General features: G+C 43.5%; 1 protein-coding gene across 3 annotated transcripts in view; it reads right to left on the bottom strand.

The window, feature by feature from the left end:
- Positions 1-8,190: 8,190 nt before the first annotated feature.
- Positions 8,191-15,041, bottom strand: part of FOXK1 (forkhead box K1) — a 50,877-nt gene continuing 44,026 nt past the window's right edge. For 2 of the 3 annotated variants that reach the window (XM_080556903.1, XM_080556901.1), the window contains exons 6-9: positions 13,966-14,132; positions 12,977-13,258; positions 11,015-11,239; positions 8,191-8,727 (exon numbers count right to left, since the gene is read on the bottom strand). In XM_080556903.1, coding sequence (XP_080413029.1) covers positions 8,495-8,727; positions 11,015-11,239; positions 12,977-13,258; positions 13,966-14,132 — 907 coding nt within the window. In that variant the 3' untranslated portion in view covers positions 8,191-8,494. The remainder of the gene's footprint in view (positions 8,728-11,014; positions 11,240-12,976; positions 13,259-13,965; positions 14,133-15,041) is intronic. The other variant, XM_080556902.1, reaches the window with a different exon arrangement.

Raw genomic sequence — 15,041 nt, 5'->3', positions numbered from 1 at the left:
AGGGGAGGAATAAAGTGAGTTTAGGCTTACAGCAAGCCATTTGCTACAGAACCAACCTGCCTACTTAGCAGCCTGTCCACATCCGAGGAGCAGCACATAGATCAGCAGAACATCAGGATCTTCTGCACCAGACTTTTAGCAGCAAGGCAGTGAAACAGAAGGAAATGTCACTTTTTCTGCTCCATTTACATCTAATTTTTCTTCAGCTAACAGACGTTTCTCCTCAACATTGCCCTTAGCTTTAGGGAAGGCTCTCTTTTGTACTGCTTTAAATGAAACCGAGTGCGGTAGAAGTGAGACCGAAGGGTCTCGATCATGGCAAGGGTGCCAAGGTCTGGGGTACTGGGTGCATTGCTTAATCCAGTGGCAGACAAAGAATCCAACACTAGGGGAAATCTATTTATTGCAAGGGCGTTCGTTTTTCTGCTGAGGAGGAAAGCCATTTCCTTTCTATGCCCTTATTCTGGTTACTCTATCACCTTAATATCCTATTCTCCCTTAAATATAAAAGCCCATCCACCAGAAAGTAAGGAGAAACCGAGGCAAAGCATTCACTCAGGTCCTTACAAAGGAACTGCTACTTCTGTAAGAGCCCTAAGGGTTAGGAAACCAAGTATGATCTGTATTTAAGAATAGTTCTCAAAAGGCCCAAGTGGGTCAAAATGCATGGAGTTAAACCAGGACTGAAATTTGACCGGTAAGGTAAAAATTACTCTGTGAATGGGAACATCAGAAAAACCTTACACATTTGCTTTTAAGGGTATACACACACCTCATGCACCATAAAGAGAGAAAAGTATTGCAAAAGGAGAATAATCTCACCATGGAGGAAAAGAAACTCTTTCTCAGTGCGCCAGTGCTAGCTTATCCACCTGACAGACGGACAGACAGGGAGGAATTCCTCAACCTTACAGCATCCTCACGGACCCTCAATCAATTTCCTCTGTTGCAATAAGGTCCCATTACTTACAGAGCAGAATCTGTAGAGAGCTCCCTGATACCACATCTAGAGATAATACGAGACTAGAAAGGCTTCCAGCTTTCATTAGTGCCATTTTGGGGATTTTCTTGCCAGAAAAGCAGCACAGACTGGGGTTGCTGAAAACACGACAAGGCCAGAAGCAGGGCTCCTGCACGAGCAAGATGCAAGTACCAAATCATCTCTTCTGCTCTGTGAGAGGAATGAAAGCAACCGCTGAAGTAAAGCTGCTTCTACAGGCTGTCCACATCTGTTATAAAAATAGGAACATCATTCTTTCAGAATCAGTGCCTGGTGCGGGAATTTACCAACATATTGTATAAAAAGTCTGTGTAAAGTACCATTTAAGAGAAAGAAATAGTCATGGACCATTTATATATCTATATTTACACACTCACACACATTAATAAATATAAATTTTATGTTTACACAGATCTAATTTAATATTCTCTGAAAAAAATATTTAAAGGGTTTCTACCTTAGCTGCCACCCATAATTTGCCAATGGTTTTTCTACTTTGAGAGTGAAGGGGTAGACGTGGCACAACTACCCTCTGCAGCTTAAAGTGACACGTAAGGAGAGGACCAGCCATACATTCTGGAGGATTTAATTCAGTGTTCGTGAACTTAAAAGGTATCAAATGGTTAAATGTCAAGTTGATTAAAAATTTGGAATCTAACCAATAGCGCTCCAAGAAAACCTAGTATTTTTCCAAATGTCTTGCTCAGTCCAAAGCGAAATGCTCACTGCTCTATTACTGCCCCATGAAAAACAATCTAACAGAGAAAGTCCACCATCACAGCAAGCTATTTTCCACTATATCACATTACTATATATGCATATATCCACGTGTGTGCACAAACACATGCACTGTCCTGCAAATAACCCACCCAGCAGAGAGAGCGTTTGCTGAGCTAACTAATCACAGCCCAACAGCTGCTAGGCAGCCGCAGTGACGGGATGCTCCAGCACAAAGCTACAGCTACATTTTGATCAGGTCCCGGCCAAACTGCAAGAAAGCATCACTTCCCAGCCTCACCAGTTCCAGAAACCCCAATGACATTGTAGTATGACTGTTTTCCGCAGCACAGCTGGCTCCACGGTAAGCTACACTTTATGGCAGTAGTGTATGCTACAGTAATAGCAGCTTTGGCATAATTTTTACCCAGAAGGAAACAAGAAGTTACATGACTGAACAATCTGTTGAGTAACTGCAACCTAACGCACAGATTCTCGCCAGATGCAGACCTTCAAGCAATTGCATTAACTTTAAAGGACTCCAGAGCTGATAGAAACAACTACAAATACAAGGGGAAAACTGTGATAGGGAGCAGAAGCAGGAGCTTGCCCAAGAGACTGGCTGACAAGGGAAGACAGATCATTTGCTGCAGGATGGCATTTGCAACCTCAAAAGCTCAGTGTGAGGCAAGGACGAAGTTATGGAACCAAGTCATGTTCCTTTAGAAATTCCTTCTTAATGCCCAAGTACAACTTACTAGCAGCAGGACTAGCAAACCTGTGAAATTTTGCATCAGTGCAGAAGCTCAAGGTAAGATTCACATTGGAACAAAACTATCACTTGTTAGGGTGAAGCACAGGTATTCTTAAAAGTGATCAGGATCCCCCAGCACCGCCTCCTGTTCAAAAAACTACAAGAACTCTTGGCACTGTTGCTTGGACAAGATGGTTAAATGTGTAAAAATGCAATCCAGAGTGTTTCTTGTTCACTCTTGTTTCTTGTATGAGCTAGCAGTGTGTTTTATACCAAAGGAGGCCATGCAGGCATTGGGCTGTACTTGCAAAAGTGCAACCAGCAGGCCCTGGAAAGGGATTTTTCTTCCACTCCGTTCAGCACTTGAGACTGCACCTGGAGACCTGCATCCAGCTTTGGGCTTGCCAGTACCCGACAGACAGGGATTTTCTGGTGCAATTCCACCTGACGCCTTGGAGGCTTGAGCATCCGATGCACAAGAAGAGACTGAGACAACCAGATTGGTTCAGCCTTAAGAGGAGAAAGCAAGAAAGAAGGAACCCTTACTGGTGTCAACTACCTATTTGGAAGATGCCAAGAAGGCAGAGCTACGCTCTCCTCAGAGGTGTGCAGTGATACAGAGGCAGTGAACACGGGATGCAATGAACATCATTCATACATCGCTGTACGAAAGCTCAGGTCAGCCACCCTCACTTGCTTACACATAGTTCCCTAGCCTTTAGTGCTTCCAGTTTTATTTTACTGCTGGCATTTCCCTACTAATAAAAGGGGCGGGGGGGAAATGTAGAAGTCAACTCTGAATGACAGTTCTAAGTACACAAGACAGATGTCTGAGACACGTGCAAAACCAAATTTACTCCCCCCAAAAAACCTGGAGCCAGACCATGGCGTTGACTGCAGAAACACTGTAAAGGCATCAGGTGCTATTTAACTGTTTCTCCTCACTTACAAAGCTTTAACATAGCTCCAAAAACACTCTCCTGAACAGTGGAGAGTGCCCAACACTCCTCTCCTTGGCTGTTTCTGACAGTAACATTTCTAAAATACATCATGAAAATTACGTTAGGGTGACCTTATTCAACTCAAGCCCTACGTATCCCCACAGGTATTTTCATCCACAAGCCCTTGGGCAGAATTTAATGCAAGGTGCTGCTCCTGCTAGTGGATAAAAATGACTGTGTATGCTACAGGCGACAGCATTAATTGTATGGGGGAAGCAGGGATATGGGAAGAAGGAGGAGTAGAAAAGAATATACGAGCTAATCATGAACTTCATTTCTGTGTTCAGCACTGTGTTGTGTTATCACTGTAAAAACTCATTTCTGGGTCCAGCAGTGTTATCGCTGTAGAAAACTTCCTGTATCACAAGAGACAAAGACAAGACAAAACAAGAACTAAGGAATTCAGTCGAATAAAACCAAGAACAACTGCATTCAGCTTTTGCTAACTGAGGCAACAAAAGTTGCTATAAACTGACCACAATCAAAGTAAAATTGTCTGTCATTGCCTAGGACAAAAAAAAAAAAAGTCCATGAACAGAGAATTCACGTTTTATGAACCCAATTTTAAAGTCTTCCCATGTCCAAGTTATGGCAGGTTAAATATTCAACATGCCTTGACCTTTGTTACACAGATAGCAGAAGATGCACTGAAACTCCTCTCCCCATCAAACCTCCCTCAGTCAATTAATTGAGGACATGAGACGCAACGCTTTAGACAAAAAAGTTGGAGAATTGATTTAATACAATCCCTCTACTGCATATAACCATTAAGGTAGCATTTTCTCTGTAGCTGAAAGCCGAACTCTACCATCACATTAATTTTCATTCCTCTGCAGCGCTCAGAGTTGAAAGCCTGGGGAATCAGGATATATGAGGAAGAGCAGTGCCACTAAAAAGAAGCAAAATGGAAACACAAGTTTCAAACCAGAGATTCTGTTTAGGATTTTCACCTCAGCACAGCACTTGATAGTACCAATAATCAGTTAGAAACAGAAGATGAAAAAATTTCAATTCAGCTTTTCTTAAGAAGATTCTAATGGTTTCCCTGGGGAAACAACAGTGTCTTTCTTGCAAGGAAAACCCATCCCCACAGCATCACAGTTCTGTGAACAGAGCGCTGATGAAGAAGGAAATCAGGCGACAGCACACTGGAATGGAGCTGCATACAAACAGTAGCGCAGAAAAAGTCACTTGTTTTTCAAGATGACCTTCAAATTGCACTGGATTTAATCAGAGAAGAACCAAATCAAGTAAAAGCGAAGCAAGAACGACAGCCAGCTGAAGAGAGATGGCCTGGAGAAGTGAAGGGAGTAGCCCAAAACCTCCTGCTTGAATCCTAGACACTGATAGCAATTCCACCCCCATGCCCCCACCCTGTTAAGTAGGACTAATCTAGTCTTTTGGTCACGATACTGAATGCAATCCTCAGGGCGAGGGGGGATTATTTAAATGGCAGCTGCTTCTGGAATGGCAACAAACTTCTGGGAACTTCTGTCACCTCATACTTCCATCCACAAGCTGCTAAGATTAGCTGATGCAGTGAATTTCGATGTCTGTCTGTTCCAGCTAACATTTTCTATTTTCAACTATGAGCTCAAAAAAGTTTTAAAAAATACCAACATGTGTTTAATTGGTGTGTACATATATTATCCTGTATTTTAAAGGACTGCAAAGGCATTTTAAAAGAGGCCGAAAAGTTATCTACTCAAAATGATCTCCAGAAATCCTAAACTATTCTGTGATTCAAAAACAAGCCAAAAGATTCAAACTCATTTTTATGATTTGCCACTTTCTGAGGCTCTTCTTCTCTGGTCTGTTTTTCTAAGCACGCTGCTTTCCAGACTGAGCAGTGTGCTGAAACAATTCATCTGGAAGCCTGAAATATGATGTGCCATCCCTCGTGTGCTGCAGATGAGAACAACATTTTTCCCACAGCTCTCAGCAGGATTTTGTAAGAACTGATATTTTACCTAGTATCAGGCAATGATATAAGACAACGTATAGGCAAGCCTACAAAAAAAAAAAAAAAGAAAAAATAACCAAGTGGCATGGCTGCTTTCTACGGTAGCAGTGGAATGCACCAGACTGATAAAGCAAAAATCCTGATAGGATGAACTGATGGGTTCCAGGCACCTCAGGAAGAATGGGCGAGCAGATCAGAGCTATTTGCTTATCACAAACCTGCATTTCAACCACTAGGCACTAAGCCACGGAAGGAAGACTGAGGAAGTGTTATTCCGTTCTGAAATACTGAGGAGGCAAATCTATACAGTCAACCTGAGGATGGACTTGAGAGGTATCTATAAAGTAGCAGCTGCTTTATGAAAACACCATTATTCAGCTGATGCATTTCTCTGGTGCTAGACTAGTTTAGGTCCTAATTACTTAGACTTTCCAAAAGAAGAGAAGCAGTGAAGATATCCCCCCAAACTTTGGCAGCTTCACACCCTGAACAGCATTCTGCTGGTTGCTCATCCTGTGCTGACTCACCTAACGTCCTGGAAAACCAAAGACTGCTGCAGGAAAGCTCCCTAGCCTCGGGGCGGTTTCAGAGGCGTGCCTGGATCTAAAACAGCATTCATCCAAAAGTAATGATTAATCACAGATAAGCTATGCTGCACTCTCACTTGTGCGTTCTTCCTTGAAGTCTGTTTTATTGAATTCTGGCTTTGAGAAAGCTACAGAAAACACAGGACTCACCCATGTGCTTTTTCCACTGTGCCGCACCTCGTCTTCCTAGCGGGAAATGTGACAGCTGGAAACCGGCCTGCTTCAATTACTTTGTGGTCTGTAACAATCCTCCTTCACAGAAATGATTTCAAAGTACTAAAATCCAATCTAATAACTTGTCACTAAAGGCACACGCCTAAATTATGAAGGCCTAGCTGTAGATGAATGAACTGTCCTGAATGCTTTGTGTGCCTGTAACCATGGACTGTAACCGCGAATCACAAGACCAAGAAATTCTTTCCTTCTTTCGGAAATATTTCTCACAAAACAATTGGCTTGAGAATAAAACACACTTGGGTTTTATTTGAGTGCTAGGACTTAACTATTGAGTAGGATTTGGCAAATAGAAAGGAAACCTCAAAGTGATGCCAGCTGTTACCTTGTGGATTTTCTCCCCCTCCCCAAATTTCAGAAGACATTAACTTGTTGTGCTTTACCCCCTAGCCCCCATGGACATACTGGAAGTATAATTTACTGCACATTGGGGAAATATTGAAAAATGTTTATACAGTGGGCTTGTCTCTCTGCTCTGTGACAGTATTGTCCGATCCTACAAGACAGGAACCCGACACTGTACCAGCACAGGTAGAGGGATAACCTATCGAAGACATACCCCATCCCTGTTAAGTCACTTTTGCCATTAACAGAGCTGGAACATTTTCTAAAATCTCTGTTCTGTCACCAAAGACAAACCAGCCAAGGGAATCACACGCAGGTGTAAACCCACAGGGGTTAGCTGGAGCTACGCAGAAGCTGATTTCTTTGCCAGTCCCAAGGTGTTACACGCACCCACTCCTCCACGTGGTGAAAGTGACCCGAGTCTGCTTTATTCATAAGATGTTCTTGTACTACATGAAGAGCCTGGAACACAGTTTAAGTAAAAGCCTCCTTCCACTGGCCAACCCAAACAGTCCTCAGGGTAGGAGAGCCAGGAGAGGGAGCTGAGGAATGAAAGGAAACCTCTGAATTCCTTTTGGAAAACCTGTTTAAGACCTCCAATGACTTTTGCCACATGGAAAATAAAAGGTCTTTTTGCCTTTGTCTCCACACACTCACAGGATTTGTACTAAATACCGTACGAACTCCGCTGCCTCTCATGATAGCCCTTAACCTCCCTCTCAGAGTAACACAGAAGCCTTGCATTTAGCCTCTTCCAGCCACGGGAGAGGGTCAGGGACAGACTTCTAACCCACCTCTGACCTCCTGGACATCATCCATCTAGTTGAGGACCACACTACCAACAGAGGGTGAAAGCAGACCACGTTAATGCAGTTAACCAACCGACATTTTCTCAGGTTTACTGAGACGGTGGGAATGCCTCTGATCTGCCGTGCTATTTGGAACAAACCCTGGTGCTCCAGCACAGTATGTGATTACAGAAAAAATAAAAATACACATGCAACCTTTGGGAGACACCCTTCCCCACGCAATCCTCAGTCATCGAGATACTTCGGCTGTTGTCCAGAACAAGTGATGAATCATTGTAAGAAATCACTGAAGGTACAAAACCCTTTAATATCTTTACAGGAACCAAATTAACACAGTTCCTCTGTCATCTTATTCTCCCTCAGAGGGAATGGAGAGAAATTGCATCTGGAAATCCAGGTGGTTGAGCCCTTTAACTCTTCCTCCTGAATCCCCACATAAATAAACATTCATTCATACTCAGAATTTTTCTGTTTTAGAAAAAAAGGATCATTTGCCTTTTTCTTTAAGCTTGGTACCATGTTTCTTTAATGCTGTTATTGTGAGATACTGCACCCATCTTTCAGTATTTGATTGCCTTAGCTGGCCTTTTTAAAATGGTCCTATGTTTCAAAGCTCTGAGAAGCGCAGTATTAAGGCATAGAAAATGAGGAGTTTTCTTTCCAGGGAGCAGACTGTATTTGTGTTACATTCCTCTAGATGCTGAACTGCAAATACCATCCCCTTGGAGCCAAAAGGGGAAAAGACAGTTTAAAAAAATCCCAGCAGTCATACAATCAGTTGTCTGTATTTTTTTGAATCTTTTAAAAAAAAGGAAGAAAAAAGGAAAAGTATCCCATATGTAAAGACAGAACAGAGTTCCAGGTATGGGTTCTTGGGAGGGGTTTTCCATTCTTTTCTTTTTGGCACCTTGTGATTCTAACAACTGTTGGCCTCCCATTTATAAAAATCTGACTTTAAAAAGAGCTCTTTATTTGCTATGTTTAGAGCTGTTACAGTTGTGGTTTGTTTTCTTTGAAAGCTGCTTTAGGGGCTGCTGCCATCCCATGCCCACCCCGCACCACTCCAGCTCCTCCCACCGGTTCTTCATTCACTGGTTGCCTGTCCTTGTGGCACTGTAGATGTGATGACTCCAGTTTGGGCTGGGACCGCTCCACTGGACTCTTCTATCCGGGGTCTTTTGACTTCAGGTTCACTGCTGTCTTGACTGTGGGAGGCTGCTGCTGTCTCTTCGGTCCCTGTCTCACATACCCGGCTGACTACAACAGGAGTGGACGAGCTGGCCTGGGCTGCAAGAAGCTGCAATGGATTTGTAAGAGCTGGCAAGAAGGACAAAAGAAAGAAAAGAGAATTAATGTGACACGTAACACACGTGTTCGCCATTCCAGAAAACAAGAAAACACCACAGTCAAATGCAACACCTGGGCACGGACTCAACTGTAGTGTTCAAATCCATTTTGTAAGGCCCACAGCAATCTTAGCTTTGTCCAAATTTACCAAACTGGCAAATTGTTCTCTTTCAAAGGAGAACTCCATTCTTTCTATCCACTGTCAAACAAGGCACTGCCAGCTGAGCGTTCATCTCCAGATAAGGAGAACCAATCCTCTGCTAAAACTGCAGCATGCCTCTTGGAGAGGTAGTCCTCTCACCACCTACAATTAGCTTTTTGCAAGCTACAGCTTTGTGCTGCACCTTTGTTTTAGAGGGCCCTCTTTAGCCGCCCCCCCCTCCCGAGACTGCCAAAAAAGAAAAAGGCAACCTGGGGAAGAGCTTGCACAGTAGGAACAGCCAGTTTGTTGGGACACTAGATTACAATCCAAATATTGACTATATTGACATCTTACTTGTAAAAGGGGCAGAAAGGATTACCCCAGACAATCAAACAGGTTTACATCAGAACTGGAATCCAAATTTAAGAATTTCTGGCTCCCAATCTTGTATTTTAGTACTGACAAAAACCCTCTCACCCTCCCATTAATAGAAGTGGTGAGAAAATAAAGAAGGTTTAAGTAACAACCCTGAGTAAAAATGTCTACTATTCCTAGTTCCAGACAAAGAATGTGCTTACACACTGGCTTTGGCACACAACACCGCTTGAAAAACAAAACACATGCAGTTTTTGGACTCTGTATCAATAGGAGAAGCAGCCAAAGGGGACTCAGGAGACAGCACATCCTCTGCCCTCCAGACCGATTTGCAGAGGACGGAATGACAAAACATTAATGGTGTGCTCGCTGCTAACTGCATCAAAAAAGAAGTCCTAAGATAAACAAACAGTGGAAACAGAACAAAGGCCCTCAAAGCCCAGCAACTTCTACCAAGGCATGGGAAGGAGGCTATACAGTATCAAGGGGATGAAGGAAAGAAACAGAGTAAGGGTGAGGGCAGTCACCAATTACTATTTAATGACTGATAAAGAACCTAAACCTTGCAGTTGAATAGAAGTTAACTTCATACAGAAGAGTCAAGAGACTCAGGCTCCATTTTGTCAACTAGAAAATTCACTACCCATCACAAAGAAAAGACAAAAAGAAAACCACCCAACTTGGATGCACCTGGAATACTTTCAATGTTAAGAGAGAGCTACAAAAAACTTGGTAAGATTAGAGTGTCTTAACGTAAATGTAAAAAACCAGATTCTATATTAGACAAACACTACTGTAGGGTAATAGCAACTGCACCTATTTGATTTATTAAATATCTTTGATGCATAAAAACCTTATTACTATCAATTTTTCATTGCTCCAGTAAGATTCTTGCAATTCAAAGTGCAAGCCAGGTGATAACGCAAATACAAGTATCAGAAAAATCTGTAGAAAGGCTCCTACTTTGCTTTAAGAATGCCATCAAAACCTCAATGTCCTTCATTTCAAGCACCCTGTAAGCACCAGCCTGGGACAGCAGAGGTACTTAGCATCTCACTGAGAAGGGCAGTAAGAAGCTGGGATATTACCACCCCCAGTCATCATCCTTAACTGCACAAACCTGAGGTGCTGAGCAAGCATAAGAAGAGGCTGCCAAGACATAGCTAGTATGAGATTTTAAAAATCGGGGTTGACAAATGACTACAACACATCCTGTATATAAACAATCCTACATTCATTCACCTGATGAAATAGATCTTATTTCTCTCAGGCTCTAAGACTTTAAGATGGGAAAGTATGTTATTTTCTTAATACTCTATGGAGTCATATTTCACAAGATCTAAAGAGCACCACTGAAATTTCATTATTTAGCATGCTGAAAGCAAATGCTGTTTGTCAGAGGAAAACAAATGATAAAGCAGACTCAACGCAAGAATCAAGAATGCTTTCAACAAGTAACCCCCAAAGGTATAAGCAGTAATACATGCAGAGCCAAGGACAAGGAGAGAGACCAGACTTTTCAGCAACAATGGTAGATAGCAAAACTTTCCCATCAAGGAGAACTGAGCAAACTGGTGGGCAGAGGGGTATCTACCACTGACATTTACAGCCACAGAAATTGCACAATTTATAACCACTGGAATTGAACACGCAGAATAACTTGCATAGCTAAGAAGAGAAAGACCTCACAACTTTACAACTGAACTGCAAAGCTCAGAGAGCAATCAAAACAAAGCCTACCGTAAGCACTGCCCGTGATGCTGTTGGTGGGGACAGCATGTTTCCCGTTCTGGGTGACTGCCCGCACGGGGAGTTGATGCTGTCCGATGGCCACTGGAGCTGCCTGCTGAAGGATCGTGACTGTCTGTCCTGGAACCTGTGCCATTTGACTGGCAACTGTCTGAATAACACGGCTGGCTGTGGGTATTGTGGCAAACGCGATCGTTGGCTTTTCATCCATGCCTGCTTGGAGAGAAAAACAGACAACCACCATTACCACCCTGCTGGTTTGGGAGCAGGCTTTCTTCTCATTAATGTTTTAGCAGTAATACCTACCCCAGGCTTACAGATGTGCGAATACCTCAGCACCATAAAGTCACTTGCCTTTGATGTGTCTTACAAGGTTTACAGAGTGGGAGTGGAAAGCACTGCTTCTCAGGCTAAGGCAGCTTAGTCACAAAAGTAAGATATTTGGGCTCCAAGGAGCTCAGAGGATTCCTAGCGCCCTGTGAAAACTGCCCAGAACACTTTAGGCAGGATCAGGCTCTAAACACACATTTTCTGTGGGCTGATTCATACAGTGTAGTCAGCTCTGAGAAGGTAACAATTCACTCACCCTGCTCATTAGAGGAAGAACACTGCAACCAGGGACATAAGAATAGAGAATATTAGTCCCTCTGAAATGCTTATTTTGAAGCATATCAGAAGCCTAGGGATGAATTTCTGAATTCTGTACATACACTCTATGTATATTAAGAACATTTTTTATTACAACATAAGCCACCCAGCTGAAAATAAAGACCATAAATTTGACCCTTCATCCTAAACGGACACCAACTCCCTTATTTGTACATTACAGCTGTGATATGGACAGCAGCCACTACAAAAGTAAGCTACGAGATATTCACAACTGCAAGCCAATTGGCCTGACTCTGACACCACACAGCAGCAGAAGCCATTTAAGATCTCAAACAAAGCCCCAGGCATTGTCTGCAACAGCCTGCTGTCAGGCCTGCACGTAGGTTGATTTACAAGGTCTCTGCACAGTCACAAGCTTTTGCCAGCTATGGAGGTATGGGAAGAAACCAGAAGGGAATAAATAATAAAGGACAAACTAACTAAAAATAATGAATAAATAAATAGGGCAGAAATCCTGCAGAGAAATAACTTAGAGCATTCTGCTGCCTATCTCACTTCCCAGGACAAGTAAAAAGGTTCAGTTCAGCAGGTATGGAACAGCTGCAGGACAGCCTCTTGCTGGGCATGCTGAGCAGAGAGCCACTCTCATCTTCCAGGGGCTCTGTGGTCTCAAAGCAGAAAAGGTAGGCAGGAAGCACAAACTCATTAATCCTGTAGGAAGAGAAGACTTCTTCCATGTTAACATCAGAAGACAATGGGAGTGGAGTTGGATGGAACACAAGCACTGAGCTGAGATTTGCAGGCAGGATGATTGGAGGCAAGAGGAAAAGAAGCAAGGAAAGCTTGGAGAGTAGGAAGGAAAAACAGAGGGAAATAAAAGCGTAAATAAAATGGACAAGTAGAGAAAGAACAAATGACAGGCAGCAAGAACTGGTGAGTGAGAGAAAGGAGCAGGTGACGGGCAGCTGCAACTGTTAGTGCTTCAACATGAATGGGATCCAGACAGGAATTTCTAGAGAATGTGAATGAAATTCAAGCAGGACAACCAGCGATGAACTAAAAATGCCAATGGTCCTGCTACTGCTGTAGGGGAAGGTCTTTGTCATTTCTTCTTTCCCTTAGAGAAGGGACCTTTGCACCACTGCCCATATATCATCACTCAAAGTAACCAGTTTTGCTGCTGGTGCCACACACAACTGGATGAACTCTTATTTAAGTTTTATCAAGGGAAGCATCTTTTATCAAGGGCTAAGCACCCACTGAGTGAAACAGCTGTTTGACTCCCCCCCACTCCAAGAGAGCTCAAGACTTATCAGTGAAGTAGCAAGGGAGGTGAAAAGCTACCTCGGTGGTCACCAGCTAAGTCCAACACCGCTCCTGCAGCTTCATGAGCTCCTCCTGCTGTGCCCTGATTTGTGAGGATGTATCCATTTGCAGAGTTTGCAGAGGAGGTCACAACTCGGACCATTGTAACAGTGGGAGCTTGCTGAACTACATGAATTGCATGACACGAAGGCTGCTGAGAAGTCACTATTGATGCAGGCATGTACGCAACTGGTTTTGCCACCAGAGTAGATGGCCGGGGAGGAACAGCCATAATCACCGGCTGGGCACTGACCGGAGATCCTAAACAGAAAAGAGAAGCACACATTAACAGGAGAGGCAAAAAAGGCCTCCACTCATTTTGGTTATGCACTTCTAAATCTTCAGTACTCAATCCTCCAACATCAGCAAGGTGTGGGGGTAGGTTAAAAAACAAAGTAAGGCTTCAAAAATGCCACCTTCAATCTTCTATGTACTAACATAAAAAAAGTACTTGCCATCCCAGCACATTTTTGTGAACAAACACCACGATACGCCCCAAAACATGAGGCTTTACATTATGAGCTTTGCCTTCCCACTTCAACAGGAACACCCTATACATCGGGCCAGTTACAGCACAACTGACAAGCAGGTACTTACCAAGGCTTAACAAATTACCAAGGCCAAAGAACCATGGAACTCTGCATAGACAAAACGATCTTATCAAGCCTGGCAAATTAATGAATGAGCTACACACTATCAAGGCTACTCCGCTGTCAGTTCCTTAGAGACACCTAGTTTAAGGTTAGCTCGTGTGTGTCCACACATTCCTTTATCTCCTGCCCTTTAATACAAAGACCAGTTAGAAAAATGATCTGAAGTTGCACATGCATCATCAGTCTCTAACAACTAAGCCAGAAAAGAGACCTAGATCCTCCTGTAGCAGACTGGTAGGAGCATCCCTGCAGTGTCCCCAGCACTGCACTCAGTGCAATGGCACAGTCACTTGCTGTGAAACAAGAGCTACTCACCAGGTGCACTCTGTGAATACCGATACTCTGGAACTGAAGCTAACTTTGACCCAAAGTCGTGATCGTGTGGAATGGGCGAGCCCTCCCGTGACAGGCACTCTGGAGTCTGTAGGCCACTAGAGTGAGGGGACAGCAGGCCAGGGTGAGTAGGGGAGGCAGGAGCGCTCCTGAAACACCAGAACGTAGAATTGGCAGGTGTAGATGTATTTCAACCACAAGACAGCAGCAGAGACCGAGCATTATCTTCAGCAGAGGATCCTCTAGGGAGAAGGAGAGCCATTCTTCCACATTACCCACTGTAGTCTTGCTGGGAAGAGTACACGGTGATCCCCAAAACCCTCTAGCACCACATACAGTCACGTTATTTCCTGCTGAAGGAAACTGGACCCTTCAGAGCATGGTTAGCATTTCATTTTAAGACTCACATGGCTGATGGAGATGCTAAAAGTGCCTCATGCTCAGATCAGTTTTTATAATTTCAGGGCATTCTCAAAGGATGTTTGTCAGTGTTTGAGGAAGAAAGATACAGTGTAGATGCAAGTGTCTGGCCCCACATATGCTTGCAAAGCAGTTGCTATCCCTTCTCCCTGTTGCCTCCCTCACCCAACCACTTGATTCCCACCTCTGGTCCCACGTGGCCACTGAATGCATAAGGAATCCAACAGTTCTTTAATGACAAACATAGAGAAGCTGATCAGCCAAAAAAAAATCTCTCCTCCTGCTTTTCCCCCATTTTAAATGACAGAAAGGAAGTGAGGTGTGGGAGGAATGCTACATGAAACTGCTCCAGCTAGGGTTATATGGCAAGTCCTGGTCCCACAGCTACAGGGCTCAGAAGGCTGTCACTGCATGCAGCTCCTCTTTGCAGATGCTCTGCTGACTGGAGCAGTTAATACAGAACACCCCCCCTCACTGTTTCGCTGCTCATGCTGACGATCAATGTGATGTTCCCTATAGGAGGGTGCTTTAAATAACACAAAAAAGTATTCCCACTGTGATCTAATCCACATATAAACACAGCTTTCCTGAAATGAAAGGCTGGCATCTGAAAACATTTACTTCACTGATAAACGTTT

Source organism: Anser brachyrhynchus, assembly GCF_964034855.1.
Source record: "Anser brachyrhynchus genome assembly, chromosome: 15".
Classification (NCBI taxonomy): domain Eukaryota; kingdom Metazoa; phylum Chordata; class Aves; order Anseriformes; family Anatidae; genus Anser; species Anser brachyrhynchus.
This window is presented reverse-complemented; position numbering and strand designations above follow the sequence as displayed.